Source organism: Equus asinus, chromosome 3, assembly GCF_041296235.1.
Source record: "Equus asinus isolate D_3611 breed Donkey chromosome 3, EquAss-T2T_v2, whole genome shotgun sequence".
Taxonomy (NCBI): domain Eukaryota; kingdom Metazoa; phylum Chordata; class Mammalia; order Perissodactyla; family Equidae; genus Equus; species Equus asinus.
In genome coordinates, this window is record NC_091792.1 from 81,109,098 (window position 1) to 81,125,261 (window position 16,164).

Here is a 16,164-nt window from a genome sequence, read left to right on the forward strand (position 1 = left end):
GCCTCCCAGACCTTCCTATTGCTCCTGTATCCAGCACCCAGCGCATGAATGCCTGGCCAAAGCGACGCCTTCTGTGCTTATAAGTCAATGCCCCACGCCACACCTCGATTTGATGCTCTGAATATTGCTGGCGTTTAGGGAAGTGTTTTGATCACGAAGAGACAGACGATAAGGATGAGTAATTTGAGAGAACATTTTTTTTAAAATATGGATTTGTTTGATTTCCAGAGCGTGTTTATTTTGTGGACTAAACATAAGCCTGGGTCACCTCAATTTAAGCACACTTATAACAAGATATTGTTTGCAATGTTTTAAGGTATAAAAGCTTACGTGTGCACTCCCATTTAGGGTTGGGTCTTGGTTGGCCTCTCTAGCATCAAATGTTTGTCATATCTGTGCATCCCCTTGCTCACAAATATAAACCAAGCCTGTGTGTGTGTGTGTGTGTGTGCGCGCACGTGCGTGCGCTCTGATAAGAGACAGAGCTTCTTTAGTGTGCTAGCAGTATTTAACAGAGGGCTTCTCCTGCTGGAGTTGCAGTGCAGTATAATAATGCTGTGTGCATTTAAATTATAAATGTAAGCACCATGTAGGATTTACAGCGTTTTGCTTGGAACTAAAACTAAAGCAAATGAAAGCATTTAAAACAAAAACTGTCAGCCACTATATTGCTGTTCCCATTGTAAGGCCATTTAACTATCTCAAAAAGCTTGGAGCATTCTATAGATGAGATTTTCTCTGGCTTTGCAGCAAAGCCTACTTACCTGCTGAGCTCAGTGTGTTGCATGTGTGCTACAAGAGGCAGGTTTTAAACAATGCCTCTATTATCCAAGAATAATAGTTCAGAAAAGTATTCAACTTCACGTTGGCATCCTAGAAAGATGTGCTCAGTCTCAGCTCCGTCCTGTTATTGTGCTTTGGCCCACACCCTAGGACTGGTATTTTATTTCAAAAGTAGAACAGTGACTCTAAAGTTCTGATAGCTGAGCTTCCCACTCTGTGGAGGCTCAGGGTGTGAAGTGTGGAATTAAAGTCAAACTGTCAGGATAGAGAAGTGTAGGACGCTTTCAAAGGCTGAAGCTTTAAGAAATGTGTGTGGGAAGGGAAGAGAAATTGAAATCACCTATTAATACCAAATGCTAATAGTTATTATCTTCATCATCATCATCATCAGTAAAGTTTTATTACTTCCTGCTAGTCCAAGTTATTATTTCAGGCACAGGGGTTACAAAAAGACGTCATAAGTAATAATTCCCTCCAAGAGCTCATTGGCTATTGTTGGAAATCAGATATCCAGTTTGCAGGGCGAGCTATTTTTGGCATCCTGCTGCTGTGGGTAGGTGAGGTAAAGGGATTACATGGAAAACTAAAAGTTCCATGCTGTTGCTTGTTCTCCAAACTGCATGCAGTGGGGACAGTGCACAGGAGTGGAACAAACGGTGACTCGGAGTCAGACGGGAGTTTAAATCTAGGTTTCATCAGTTATCCTCTCAATTCTAAAATGACAATATTAACGCTGTGAGGAGATTAAGTAAAATAAAGCCTGCAAATCATTTAGCACCATGCCTAGCACATAAACCAAAGATGAAAAACAGTAACTTCAAAAGAACAAAGTTAAAGGTAGCAGAGAGCTAATACAGACAAGTAATTAGGAGCATAAATAGAAGCCACATCCTGGAAAAATTCTGCCTCTTTTTCTATAGGCACTGAAGAAACTCTAAATGTGTCAGACAAGTAGTATCATGGAGGCAAGAAACGGTTAGAAGGAAGATGCAACAGAACATCTTTTTTTATTTTGCTTTTTAAAATTTTTTAATGCAGGCAGGAGGAAAAACATACAGTCAAGAATATTTGCAAAAGAATATATTTGATTCTGATGCTTAGAATTGTGTCCTTCAAGTGGCACAATTCAATGACACAAGATTATATTTCCTTCTCTTAGTCTACTTCAGGGCATAGTCAAGGCCAAAGATCAAGAAAAGAGTCCCTTCTCCTGAGCCCACTTAATTAATAAGGTATTTTACTAAAGCAGTAAAAGGTTCACACCCTTAAGATACAAACATTAGTCTAAAGATTTCCAGAAAAGTCCACTTATTTGTTACTTAGTGTTAATAATCAATCAATTAATTAATTACTCACACTGCATTCTCAAACTCCAGTTACCTGAGTCTCTCTCCTTACTTGTTTCAAAGGCCTGAGATTTTCTGTAACTCACCCCACTCTCCCCCATCTTAAAAGGGGTGGATTTAATAAATAGACTGATCCAGGGTCAAGGTCTCCACATTATTGGCTCTGTCCCTTGAGGTAACCTGCCCTCTTCTTTTATCCCAAGTGATTGACAGAAGTAATAACCAATTACAATCTGTACTTTTCTATTATGGGCATTTTGAGGCAGGTTTTCATTATTCTCTAAAAGACATTGCAAAGTTTCAGGTAGGCAAAAATCTCATGAAAGTGCAAGATATGATGACTTAAGTATATCTTGTACTGTAACTATCTTCTTATACATGAATTGTCTGTTGGAATAGAATAAGATGAGGCTTTCTCCATGATACCTAGATTAGGCATTTTAAGTCCATAAGAAGGAAGCCTCAGCAAAATTGTGCAAAGACCCTTTGAGGGAAAGCAAACCTTACTGCTGTGTTCTGCTGTGAATACACTTTATCTAATCATAAGAATGGAAGATGTGTTTATAGGTTATCAATTTTGGCATCATTCAATAGGAAGAATTTAAGGTTGAAGAGAAACTTTGAAGATATAAAATAATGGCATAGTTAAAAGAAATTATGAGATGGAGGGCAGGAGGAGAGCTGACAAATGTGGTAGGGACACTAATGTCTTTATTTTACGCAAGGAGAAACCAAGAGATACTGTCTAAGTTAATGAAAAAGAGAGTGATAGGTTTAATTATATTATTTAAAGTTAAAAAAGAGAAGCAATACAAGCATTAAATCGTGGTATAGGTTATATAACTTGGGAGGTGAGAGGAGCGAAAGTGCAAAGTAGTGCTAGTGAGCTAAATTTTTTTTATTTGTAGCACAGGGTCATTAGCTGCTGTCTAAAGTTCTTACAGAAAAAGACAGAAGTTTATGATTTTCTAACTGTGATGATGAGCTGCAGAGGAACTGAAAACAGAAGCAGTAAAGGTCATAATCTCTGGCTGGATTCTGGTGCAGGGAGGGAAATTAAATACCAGTGTAGGCCCTGCAAGACCTCTACTAAATAATTCTACTTGTACATTTTCTGATCAAAATGTACATACAATTTCACTGTCTATATATTGAAAGGTATTAAAATCACAACACTTATACATGTAATGAGGCTTTACAAAAAATTTTACTGAACACTCTAACAATTACGATTTCATTTGCCCACAATAACCTTGTGAATAGGTTGGGTTGCTATTATTAGTTTTCCCCTTCTTATAGATACAGAAACATTGTTGGCTCCCAGCAAGACAAGTTTTTACTGGAGAACATGTAGACAGTTTGTTGGTAGCCAAGAAAGCTTTGGTTTAACCTAGGTCTTATAACTTCTGGTTAAAAGCCATTTCCATCAGAGAAGCTGAAGTTTTTGCTTTCCCCAGACTTGAAAGATCACACAGCCTACCAACATTGCCTGGAATGTAATAGTGACTGCTAGATTACCAATAATTATCATTATGTCAATAAGAAGTCATTGTATCACCGAAATCTTAAGAGCAAATTCTCTTATCAACACCTTAGCTTCATGACACACACAAAGAATTTAACAGGTATATATTTGGAGACACATTATCAGAAATGTTTCGGGCTAATAGAATTATTAAAGTTCACATATCCACTGACATCTAAGCAAATTATATCACCAGACTCATGTTACTGAGCAACAGTTCACTGCCTGAGACACACAGAAGCCAATACTATGGCACCAGCTTTTGAGAAAAGAAAGAGCTTCATTGAGAGGTCGACCAGCAAGGAGACAGGAGGCAAGCCTCTCAAATCCGGCTCCTCAATCCAAGATTCAGGGTGAAATTTAAGGAGTTAAGGGTTACTAAATTGCATCTGTAAGCTGATTGGCCAGTCTCAAATCAGGCCATATAAGGTAATCAAGCTACCTGGATGCAGGATTTTCCTTATTGAGGGACTTTTTGCTTCGTAAAGGGCTCCAATCGTTCGGGGTCAACCTAGGGCTATTGGTTCCCACCTGGCACATGGGCAGTGCCATCTCTGTTATTAGGCAAGGCTTGATTAAAATAACCTGTTTTAAAGAAGCAAAACCAGTTTGAGCTGGTCAGTGTTTTACGTGCTTTTTCCCTCACAATCCTCTGACTATTTTTCTATAGTCTAAAGCAACGCTATTCAATAGAAGTATAATGCAAGTCACATAGGTAATTTAAAATTTTCTAGTAGCCACATCAAAAACTAAAAAGAAATAGATAAAATTATTTCAACATGTATATAAAAAATAAACATATAAAAAACTATGAGATAAATATGTTCTTTTTTTCAAACTATCTTTGAAATCAGGTGTGCATTTCACACTTACAACCCATCTCAGTTCAGACTCCCCACATTTCAGATGTGCCGTGGCCACTGTGTTTAATGGCCAGCACGCTGGACAGCACAGGTCCAAGGAGCCGAGGGACTCCAGTCCTGGCATTTGGTAACTCCAAGACCCAAAACTGAAAGGGAGGAGCAGGGAGTCAGAGCAATAATGGGAAATATCAAATAGTTCAGAACCAGTCCTTAGTGATGGAATAAAATATTTGTCAAACTATCCAATTAAGTCTTCAAAATAAAATATCTATATTATCTTTATAAGGGAAATTTCAACTTATTTAAAATTATAAATTAGTTGCGCTACAAACTTGTAAAAAGAAACTGCCTGTGAACCAAATGAGATCATCATTCTCTCACTCTTAAACTATTAATGCTTCCTTGAAGATATTTTCTAATGAAATTGCTCACATTACAGTGAACAGAAATAAACTTATGACAGAAAAAAAATCCATTGGTAATGATGTGAAAATCAAGCCTATGTCCCCGACCTATAGCACATGTTTAAATAGTGACTAGGTGGTTGGCTGCATCTGTTAGAGCAATCATTCTTTGCTAAGCTAATAAGAAATTTATTTTCATAACTAGAAAGTGAATTAAAGATAGCTGAACATATTCACTGAACATTAACCATAACAAAATATATATATACACTCACAAAGCTCTACACCAACTATGTTAAAACTGAAATTTATATTTGCAAATATAATTTAATTGGAAAATATTAAGCAATCTCATCGAACAGATCAATTTATTCAGTGCTTTGACACACATTCACATATGAATGTATTTTAATAGGCTCAGCAGGATACAGCTCTATTAAAGAAACTTTACTATTGTGAAATAATTATCACCTGATCTTGAAAACTTTTAAATCAAAATTGCTTCTTCTAAATCAAATGCCACAGAATTCTCTGGCTACAACAGATGTCTCCCATTACCTGTGGACAACCTGCAGTAAATTCTATGCAGAAATGAAATGCCCTCCATCCAGATGACAGTGTGGTCAGGCTCTTGCCCATTCATTCATTCACACGCTCACTCATTTAAGTATTCTGTATTCCATTATTTGTACCTGCATTGAATCTCTGACTCTTTTGTCAGGGCATATGCACAATTAGGCAACCAAGAAGTCATTTCAAATTATATCTTGCATATCTCTTTTCTTCTACTTACATTTCTCAACACTTAAGGAGAATTTCTGACCACCCCAACATATTCTGAAATCTCCCTTTTCTGTCGCATCCATTTTATTAATATACTACATTCACCTTTTCAAATACCCTGCAAAGGTCCTCTGAGTAATTCTTCCTCAAGCTCTCTCTCAAGACCTCTTTCTCTCCTCTCTCTCCTTCTCTTATCTTAATTCTCTATATAAAATCCCAAAGAAGCATCCAGGCTAGCAAAGGCAAAAACCTCCAAAGAAGCTGAGAGAAGAGAAAGAAATGAAATGACACAAGCTCTAGCCTCTTTTTTTAAATGGTAAAGACAGAGACATTCAAATTCATTTACCTTTTTTGTCCCTTTACACATCCATTCAGTAAACTTTTAGCAACTAGAAATAAGTGCCAGAGATGCAAAAATGAGATAAAAATCCATGATATTAAGGAGCTCCAGTTGAGTGTTGTATGTATGTGTGCGGGGGGCAGGAGGGTTGTTATTAAAATAGCTCCATTAAATTTTAAATTAGTACCATTTAAGTTAGTACCTGGACTTAGACAATTGCCATAAAGGAAGAAGAATGAGAAAACCGACAGAATTCTGTAATGTAAGAGGTGAAAGATGAGCAAAGGGATACATCTTAGATGACTTCCAGATGAATGGCCCCCTTGAAAGACTGGCTGAATAGTGGTATCAATTTAAGAAACATAGACGTGAGAGTGAATCTGCTAAGTTTGGTTTTGAAGAAGTGGGGTTTGCACTATCTATTTTTATATATATATATATACATATATTCTTCCAAATGGAGATATTGTAGGAATTAGAAGCCTGGATCCCAGGAGAGATATCCCAACTGGAAATGTAGCTTGAGACGTCATCACTATACAAATGGTGGTTGAAGAGAGTGAATATGCTGTTGCAGGAAAAGTTCTCATAGTGAGAATAAAACAGTGAAAATCACCAACACTTAAATCATGGGCAGAAGGAAAATCAAGATTGAATAGCTACAGGGGTGGTGACAAACCACGAGAGAGGAACGTCACAGAGGCAGATGTCCCTCAAACACGTGAGTCCCATTTCAACCAATAAATCATATTCATTTGACAATAACTCTACTCCAGGTTCTCACAAGATGAATACCAAAAGTCAACTCTGAGCATTGGTAAATGGATCACTTTAAGCAACTGATATATCAGAGAAATAACGTAATGTGCATTTTAACCAGGCATTGTCCTAGATTCTCTAAACTTAACTCCTGCATTGAGAAAGACCATTAGGAAGGAATATTCCTGGATCACCTCATTTCCCTGCTGAATTGCCTTCCCTGAGTGATGCTGGAATGTCATTCCCCAACTTTTACAGATAACAGACACCTAAAACTCCATTTTGAACAACATAGATGTGTCCTTGGCAAAATCCTAATTGAAAACCTTGCTGGATGTGTTATCCCACAACCTTTATATAAAGACTTACAAGGTGAATGCCTCTTTGAATTCGTGCCACTCAAATGCAAATGCAGATGAGCTGGTATTATTTCTCTTATGGGACAATATGAAGCCGACATGTCTCCCATTTTGACAAAGTTATCAAGAAATGCAGAATCAAATCCGTATATTATTTATTAACTTAATATGCCTGGTAACAAAATGATGGCATGTGTCTCATTGTTATTTTTATTTCTTTCTTTTTAAATTGTTTAATTTTCGTTTGTGTTTGTAAGGAAGAGTGGCCCTGAGCTAAAGTCTGTTGCCAATCTTCCTCTTTTGGCTTGAGAAAGGTTGTCACTGAGCTAACATCTGTGCCAATCTTCCTCTACTTTATGTGGGATGCCACTATAGTATGGCTTGACAAGCAGTGCTAGGTCTGTGCCTGAGATCTGAACTTGTGAACCCCAGGCTGCCAAAGAGGAGTGCATGAACTTAACTACTATGTCACCAGGCTGGCCTCAATTGTGTTTAATTTTTAAAGCAAACTCAAACACTTCTTACATGAAAAAGCAGGTCCAATTCACCATACCTCCCCATCCTCCCCCACAGGACTGAGGCACCTTTCAGCAGTGGCCCCATGGTTGTTATAATGCTGTGCATGTCTTTCTCAAAAGAAATCTAGAAATGAAACTACATTAAGGAAAAAATCTGAGTATTATTGTACCCTTGGTCCCTTTCATCATGTCCAGTGGCAGGTATCTACTAAGTGGGATAATGATGGCTTCCTATCATCCTTGAAAGCTATCTCAGCACTATACTTCCTCACTTTAGCCTGGGCAGTAATTTGGGTAACTAAAAAATATGCAAAATAGTGAAATTTTTTTATATCTCCACCCACAGGACACTTGGACACCTATTTAAATAAAACCTCAAGAACATTCTTGGATAGACTATAGTTTCTCAATTTAAATACAAAATTTATTTTAAAATCTGATTTTGTGTGTGTGTGTGTGTATCTCATTACCATTTAAATTTTTGTAGAGGTCATGACAGTGGATGTCTCTCCTAACTGAGAGCATGAAGAAATAAAAGTTTAGAAAGCCTAAATAATGCCAAAGAGCATAGGTAGCAGATGCAAAGCCAACAGTGGTAGGAGTGGGGTTTGCTTTTGAATAAAATGGTAGAGATTTGGTACGGTCATGATGGGGTTTATACAAGAGTCTCTAGAGCCAAGGCCTGCGTCTTGAACAAGAGTAAGTGTCCATTCTTTATGATTTTAACATCATAAACCTCAGCTCCCGCTTGCCGGGACCCACTCTTCCTCTAAACCCCTTACTTAATATTAGTTTTCTAATTTTATATTCACTATTTAAGGTTATACATTCCCTCAGGACAGCACTCCTCTGACATCAACGAGGAGTCCTCGAATATCTGTGATGATGTTTCCCCAACAATTTCACTGGTTGTCCATTTTGTTCTGTTCTCCGAGCATTCTTAGTTCATATTTTATCTGTACTTTTCCCTTCTTGGATTTGAGCCAGTGTTTTAAGCCAGGATTCCAAGGGGTACCAAAGGAGTGCTGGCTGATTGAAGCAGCAACACAGCTCAAACCCCAGCTCAAGGGAGCTAGTGATCACACATCTCTTTCTATAAGTACACAATAATTCGCTCAGCACTTTCTGCTAACCCATACAATGCTATTTTAAATCCATTTCCTCAAAGGAAGCTTTATCCAGTGATATAACCCTTATCAACATATGCTTCTCACAGCCCCACACTCACATATCTTCTCATGATTATCACTCTGGCTTATGGTTACTCTTCTGAATCCAGTACCATCCATGCCTTCTAGGTAAAAGTTATCCTCAGTGATCCATAAGTAACTGCATGTTCAAATCTTTCTAGTTACCATCCATTCTCTCTTCTCAATCACAATTAACTACATGCAATTCCCTGACTTTTCCAGACTCTGAGTATTACCACCTTCCCCAGAAATGCTCCTCCTCTTAGAGCACCATTCTTCATAACTCTTTGCCTTCATGGTTTTCTCTAAAGACCCATAACATAAGTCAAATGTTACCCCTTCTGTATCTCATGGCACATTTTACATACCTTTATCATATCTCATAATACATTGTAATTATTTTTAATATGAAAATATATTTATATATTTAACCTGTGCTTTTCATATTTATATAGCCATCCCAGACTCCTATCCCCCTTGGGTCTGGAAAGAATTCTACCACGGCATAGTGCCAGCCTAAATAGGCACTCAGTACATGTTTGTGGAATGAATGATTGATCTTAATACAATTTCTCACATTTTAAGTTTCCAAATGAAGTCATTAGCCTTTGTTATAGTCATAGGCATATTACTAGGTAGGAAGAAAATAAAATTGGCACCAAAATTTAACAAAACCAACCTTAATAGGGAAGGCTAGTTTAAAATTTCTTCTAGCTGATTGTCCTAATAACTCAGTGATAAAACAGTGGTGACGCATGCATTTGTTAAATGAACTATTTATTGAGCAGCTAGGATATTCCAGATATTCCAAGATATTCTGTGATATGTCACAAGTAAAATGGCAAGACAAACTGCCACTTAGAAGTCAGAGAAAAAGATGAAAACTCACACAATTGCCTAAAACTAGAATTAAAATGATGAAATGGGAACCACAAATTTTGTCCACACATACTTTGCTTCTGAAAAGAGAGCAAATCTGTTGTTCTGCGAAAGGAAGATAACGGAAAGGAAAATACCTTTTTCTTTCCTCACTGCTTGTCCTTCTCAGAAAGAGGAGAGGAACCAACTGAAACATTGAGCATGAGTCCTGCTGCTGCATAGAATCTACTTTTTGAGGCAAGCGAGATGGCACTCTCACGCCTCTCCCTCGCCCGGGACATCATGCCCCTTTTTATATCCATACAGAGCCTGCACCAGACAGGACTCAACTGTCCAGAAGATAGGAGCGGGCCTTACGCACATGCATGGGAAGAGCCTGAGGGCAGAGCCTTCTGAGTACCATCCTTCTTCAATTAGTGCACTAACGCAAACTGTGACAAAAGGAAGTTGGTGTGGAGGAGCTTGAGAAAGGGTGGCACATGATGGCCTCAATAGGGTTGCCGTCAGGGAAAAGGCTGTCAGACTCCAGAAACGGAAGTGGAAACTGTGTGTAACCATTTTCTCTCTTGTCACACATGTGAGAAGTCTGACCAAACAGAACAAACGCTCAGGTGGCTGGTGGGTGGTTGTTTATAAACAGCAGGCATTGGTCTAGTTCCTTCCAAGAAGAGTAAACAACAAGCTAGTGAAATGCAGCCTGTGCAAGACAGGAGACAGGAGCATGATAATGAAGACTGAGAAGAAGAGCATAGGTCTGAAACTGACCGACCATGAGAATTAGGGGATACGCCTGGAAAAAAGCATGGCCTCTGACCGCTATGCCGCGGAGAAACTCCTGGGAAGAGCGCAGGTTACGAGGCAATGGTGTGTGAGGGCCAGGGGTTTGAAGATTCCAAGGGAACCAAATACAGTAGAAGAGTTAAAGTCCTCTTTAGAGCAGTAAAGAGTAGGGAAGAAAAAGAGGGAGAAGACAAAACAAGGAATGGGAAAAGGCCTATAATAAATACAGAAGATGCATTTTTTTAATGAGAAAAGTACAATTAGACAGTAGCAAATTTTAAAATCTTGATGAAATGGTTGACTTTTTAGGGAAATATATATAGCTAAGATTTACTCAAGAAGAAATAAAAAACCTGCCAAGAGTGGCATTTTCTTCTCTTTTGTGCACAGTCCTCTTGCACGACCAACTGGGGGCTAACACGGGTGTGAATTCAGGGCAAGGAAGCCCTTGTCCTGCTCCCCACCCAGCAAACCAGAGTTCTCTGCTGGAATTTGACCCCAAGCCAAGTGGACAACAAGGTGTGCAATCTTGTCTAGTGCACAGCTGCCTCAAGAGCCTTGGGAGGAAGAGTGCTGTGGTTTGAGGGAGGACTTGCTTTCTCTCGGGCCTCCCTGAACAACACAATCTAATAACCCAATCTTACTGCAAGTTGTTAAGAACTCTCCAGTACACGCCTCTTCCCTGCTTTGTATTTATCTTTCTGAATCCCCTCTTCTCTTCCCTCATTACGATGTTGTGTTAGTTTGAGGGCTGCCATAACGAAATACTATGGACAGAGAGTGAAAAACACAAATTTCTATGCCCACAGTTCTGGAGCCTGCAAGTCCCAGATCAAAGCACTGGTAGGGCTGACTTCCTCTGAGGGCTTTCTCCTTGGCCCGTAGATGATCACCTTCCAGCTGCGCCCCTGAGTTTCTTTCTGTGTGTCCTAATCTCTCTTATAAAGACACACATCAGATTGGATTAGGGTCCACCTAACAGCGTCATTTTAACCATGGTCACCTCTTTAAAGACCGCATGTCCAAATATAGCTACATTTTAAGGTACCAGGGGTTGGGGCGTCAAAATATGAATTTGATGGGACACAATCCAGCTCCCAACAGATGCTTTCAAACAATGTATATTACAGATGTACAGGCACAAGTTTAGGCTTTGCAGGTGCTTAGCCTATGACCTTTCCCTGGAGTATCTACTCAGTTTACTCTGCTTTATATTTCTCCACATGTGACTATGAGCATGTGGCCTCTTACCTCTAGGGATATCAAATTTTCTCATTTATAAAATAAAGGGATTTAACTAGATAAAACTTATGGTGTCCTCAATATTTAACAGAATCAGGATCCTAAGTCGTTGTGCATAAATTCAGTCAGATGTTATAGCGAGAGGGTGAGAGCCTGAAGGAAAAAGTGCCAAAGCTCAAAAGAAAGAGATGGCCAATGTAATAACCAATGTATTTCCCTTTTCATATATGTACAAGGGTGATATATGATAAAAATCTGTGTCTAAATAAGACTAAACAAAATCTTCTAATAAATATAGAATAAAAGTGCTAAATGATAAGAAGCATCATGACAAATTTTAATTGGAAGTTTTTTCTTCTTGGTGTATATAAAATACCAATGTGTCTTACAATCAATGCATCTTAGATTCACTTAAATGTGGTATTTAGTGAGGTGCTATCATGTGTCAGGCCCTGTGATAAAAACTGAGAACATAAAGTAAACGTGGGCCCTTCTCCTCAGGAGTTTACATGATCTTGGTATATAGAGTTACTAAAAAATATAGTAAGAAAATTAGTTAAGTGGGAGATAGTGCTATGAGAGGGGAAAATATCTGCTCTGAATCATATCTCAGAGGGGTCAGAACTCATCTGGGGGATCATGGAAGCCCTCCTTGAGGAAATGATACCTCAGCTAGAAGAGAAGGATGAGAAGGGCTTGACCAGGAGTGAGGAAAGACCATTCCCCATAGAAAGGAGTAGCGTGTGCAGAAGCCTGAAGGTGAGGATGAGCATGGCCAACTGATGGAACTAAGAGAAGTCCGGCATCAATGAAGGAGAGAAAAGGGGAGGAGGCGGAGACAAAGCTGAGGACTTGGGCAGGGGCTGACCCAGGCACAAGGCCCGGGTCCTCCAGGTTACAAAGCTGCAGGTGACATATTCACAGTGGCAGCTTGAGGAGAGGTGAACTCAGCACTTACAGTTTTGCCAATAGTTTGTAGGAATTTCCTTCAGTCTTTTTTAGTAAACTGTCCGTGAAGTTTTGCAAGTGCTCCTCACATGCAAAGGTGTCTTGTGTTGCAAGAACTCTGCCTTAATTTAGCAGCTTCAAAAGCCTGCTGTCCAATTGATGCATTAAAATTACAGTAATCGAAGAAGGTCCTAATATTTGTATACATTGGTCTATTTTGTGTCTACTGTCTTGTCAGTCAACTTATTATTCGTAAGTTGTCTGGTGCCTGACCTACACGTGTATCTATGAGAAGAAATGTCCTTAAAATGTAGTTGAAGTTATCTTTTCAGCCAAGCAGATTAATCTTTGAATAATATGTGTGTTCTCCTAAGAAATGTAAAATACACATTATCCATATTACCCATTTACATTTGTCTATATTTCAATGTTGATCTGATTGATCTACTTGCATTGATTTCAGCTCCACATAAGAAGATAATATAACCACAACAAAAACAACCACAATAGTTTGGGTGGTTAATTTTATGTAACAACTTGACTGGGTCAGGGGGTGTCTGGATATTTGGTTATACATTGTCTTAGTCCATTTGGGCTGCTATAAAAAAGAAATACCATAAACTGAGTGACTTATAAACAACCCAAATTTCTTTCTCACAGTTCTGGAGCCTGGAAGATCAAGGTGCCAGCAGATTCAGTGTCTGTTGAAGAGCTGCTTCCTAGATGGCCGTCCTTTACTTCTCACTGTGACCTCCCACGGCAGAAAAGGCAAGGCAGCTCTCCGGGGTCTCCTTCATAAGGGCGCTAACCTCATCCATGAGGGCTCTGCCTTCATGACCTAATCACCTCCCAAAGGCCCCGCTTCCTAATACCATCTCCTTGGGGGTTAGGAATTCAATGTATGAATTTTGGAGGGACATGAACATTCAGACCATTGTAAACATTGTTTCTGAGTGTGTCTGTGAGGATGTTTCTGGATGAGATTAACCTTCGAATCAGTAGACTGATGGTGGGAGTCACTGAAGCCTGAAAAGAATAAAAGGCTAAATAAGAAAGAATGCTTTCTGCTTGACCATCTTCAAGTGGGGACGTAGATCTGGTTTTAGACCTGGACTTGGTTGGAAGGTACACCATTGGCTCTCCTGGGTTTGCAGCTTGATCTCTGCAGATCTTTGACTTACTTCTTACCCTCCATGGTTGCATAAGGCAACTCCTTATAGTAAATATATACATCCATAGATACGTAAATATATGTATCTTATTTGTTCCATTTCTCTGGACAACCCAGACTAGTTCGATAGCTAACAAAAATAGAGCCCTTAATAAGTCCCAGGGACTATATTGAGGTCTCTACATTGAGTCCAATTAGTGCTGTAAGCATCTACAGTGTCGGTACTATTATAACCTCCATTTTGCGGATAAATAGAAAATGAAGCTTAGAAAGATCAGGTAAATTTCCTAAGGTCAGCTAATTTATTCAACTTCTTAAAAGTAATGTGGAATGCTTATTTATTTTACAAACACTAATGTAGTAGATATGCCAAGCATTGTTCCAAACATTATCAAACACTGCTCATTTAATCCTCCTAACAGCCTTGTGGGGCAGACACAGAGAGGTTGAGTAACTTAGCATGCAAGGAGCAGAACTGGGATTCAAGCCCAGGTCATCTGGTTCCAGGGTTCTGAGCCTAACTCCCAGGTCTCAGTCATTACAGGTCAGACTAGCCAACAATTTCAACTCTATGAATTATCAGCTTTATGCCCTTGGCAAAATCATTTAATCAGAATTAAACTCTGAGACTAAATTTTCCAATCTATAAGATGGCAACTACAGAAGATGTTATAAAAATCAAATGAGATGATACACATTTCATTATTATTTTAGTAGTCATTGTAATCATCTTCAGTCCACTAATTTACAACTACTATTATAATTGCTAATGATTTATATTAATTATATGCTATGTTGTCACTAATTTGATAATTAACCCTCACAACTATGGATGCTTCATTAAAAGTATTGCACACTGTCACCATTTTTAAGAGGCTCTGTGTAAATGAAGCCTGATCATCTATTACTTCTTTTGAGGTTTAGCTCTGCTTCAGTCCTCAACAGGATCAAAGAGGGAGGGAAGGACAAAGGGATCAGTGTGAAGTGCCAAGAGACAAAGGGAAGGCTTGGAAATCCATTGCGAGTCACAGATCTCTCTCCAGAGGTAGAGCCATGGTTCATGTTGCCATCACTTCTCATCATTGTCCAAGATTGAGACCATTTTCTCCCATTCGGTCTTGGAGTTTGGAACAAGTGCCAAAGGCAATCCAAATAGTCCCAGTGTCTTTTTCTAAATCCTTTCTTCAAGAAAGGTACGACCCAAGTGCACTCTCCAAGCAAGGGTATAAATGAAGTGACGGTAAGTATTTAAATATTAATCACAAAATACCCATGTTCACCATGAATTAAGCACACTCAGGGAAGGAAAACCTTCCCGTCTCATCTGCAGCTGCAGAGTACTTGGCCACTTGATTGACTGACCTCCTACCTGGGTTTGTTCTCAACCACAGCACTTTTATGGGTTCTGCTTTCTCCTTCCCAACCCCTATGCCTCTGGGAAAACTTCAGGGTATTTTTCTACTAATGTCAAAACCTCAGTTGGCTGTGTGCAGCGTTTTTTTTCTTATCAGCTCCCACTCCAAAATGCTTTAATCCAAAAAAATGTGAGTTGCCATAGTGACTTCTATTGTAGTTGCTAGAAGCTTTTGTAAGATGCAGTCATCCTCTTGTATATTTCAGTTTTTAAAATTTTCAGCAACAAGAAAAAGGAAGCTTCATTTGTTAGAATAGGAAGTGGAGTGCTTAGCAATTTGTAAGTAAAATGAAAGAGAGCTGGGGAGTGGGCACCAAGGGACACTCACAAGATTGCCCCGGGAAGAGACCTTTGACTGCTGACTGCAGAGTGAGGCATTTCTGCAGGAGCAGATGCCAATGCAGAACACAGATCCTCCTGTTCTTTTTAGCTTAAATGATCTTCCCAATTTCCAGGGGGCTAAATAAATGACTAAGTTAGCCAAAGGAAATCTCCAGTATGCACTTGAAGGACAAGGGGTCAGCAAGCAGGAGACTGCAGCCAGATATGCCATGCCATCAGACAATTTTTTTTAAGATTGGCAACTGAGTTAATAGCTGTTGCCAATCTTCATTTTTTTTCTCTTCTTCTCCCCAAAGCCCTCCAGTGCATAGTTGTATATCCTAGTTGTGGGTCCTTCTGGCTGTACTATGTGGGACGCCACCTCAGCCTGGCCTGATGAGCGGTGCTAGGTCACTGCCCAGGATCCAAACAGGTGAAACCGCTGGGCCACTGAAGCGGAGCTCAAGAACCCAACCACTCGGGCACAGGGCAGCCCTCGCCATCTGGTTTTTGTAAACAAAGTTTCATTGGAACACAGC

At 39.3% G+C, this 16,164-nt stretch overlaps 1 protein-coding gene across 4 annotated transcripts in view; it reads left to right on the top strand.

Moving 5' to 3' along the window:
- Positions 1-13,777, top strand: part of EMCN (endomucin) — a 118,891-nt gene extending 105,114 nt beyond the window's left edge. For all 4 annotated transcript variants that reach the window (XM_044766380.2, XM_070505295.1, XM_070505292.1 and 1 more), the window contains one exon: positions 13,380-13,777. Coding sequence is in view for 1 of the 4 variants with exons in the window: in XM_070505295.1 (XP_070361396.1) it covers positions 13,380-13,561 (182 nt within the window). In the remaining 3 variants the exon portion in view is untranslated. The remainder of the gene's footprint in view (positions 1-13,379) is intronic.
- The last annotated feature ends 2,387 nt before the right edge of the window (positions 13,778-16,164 follow it).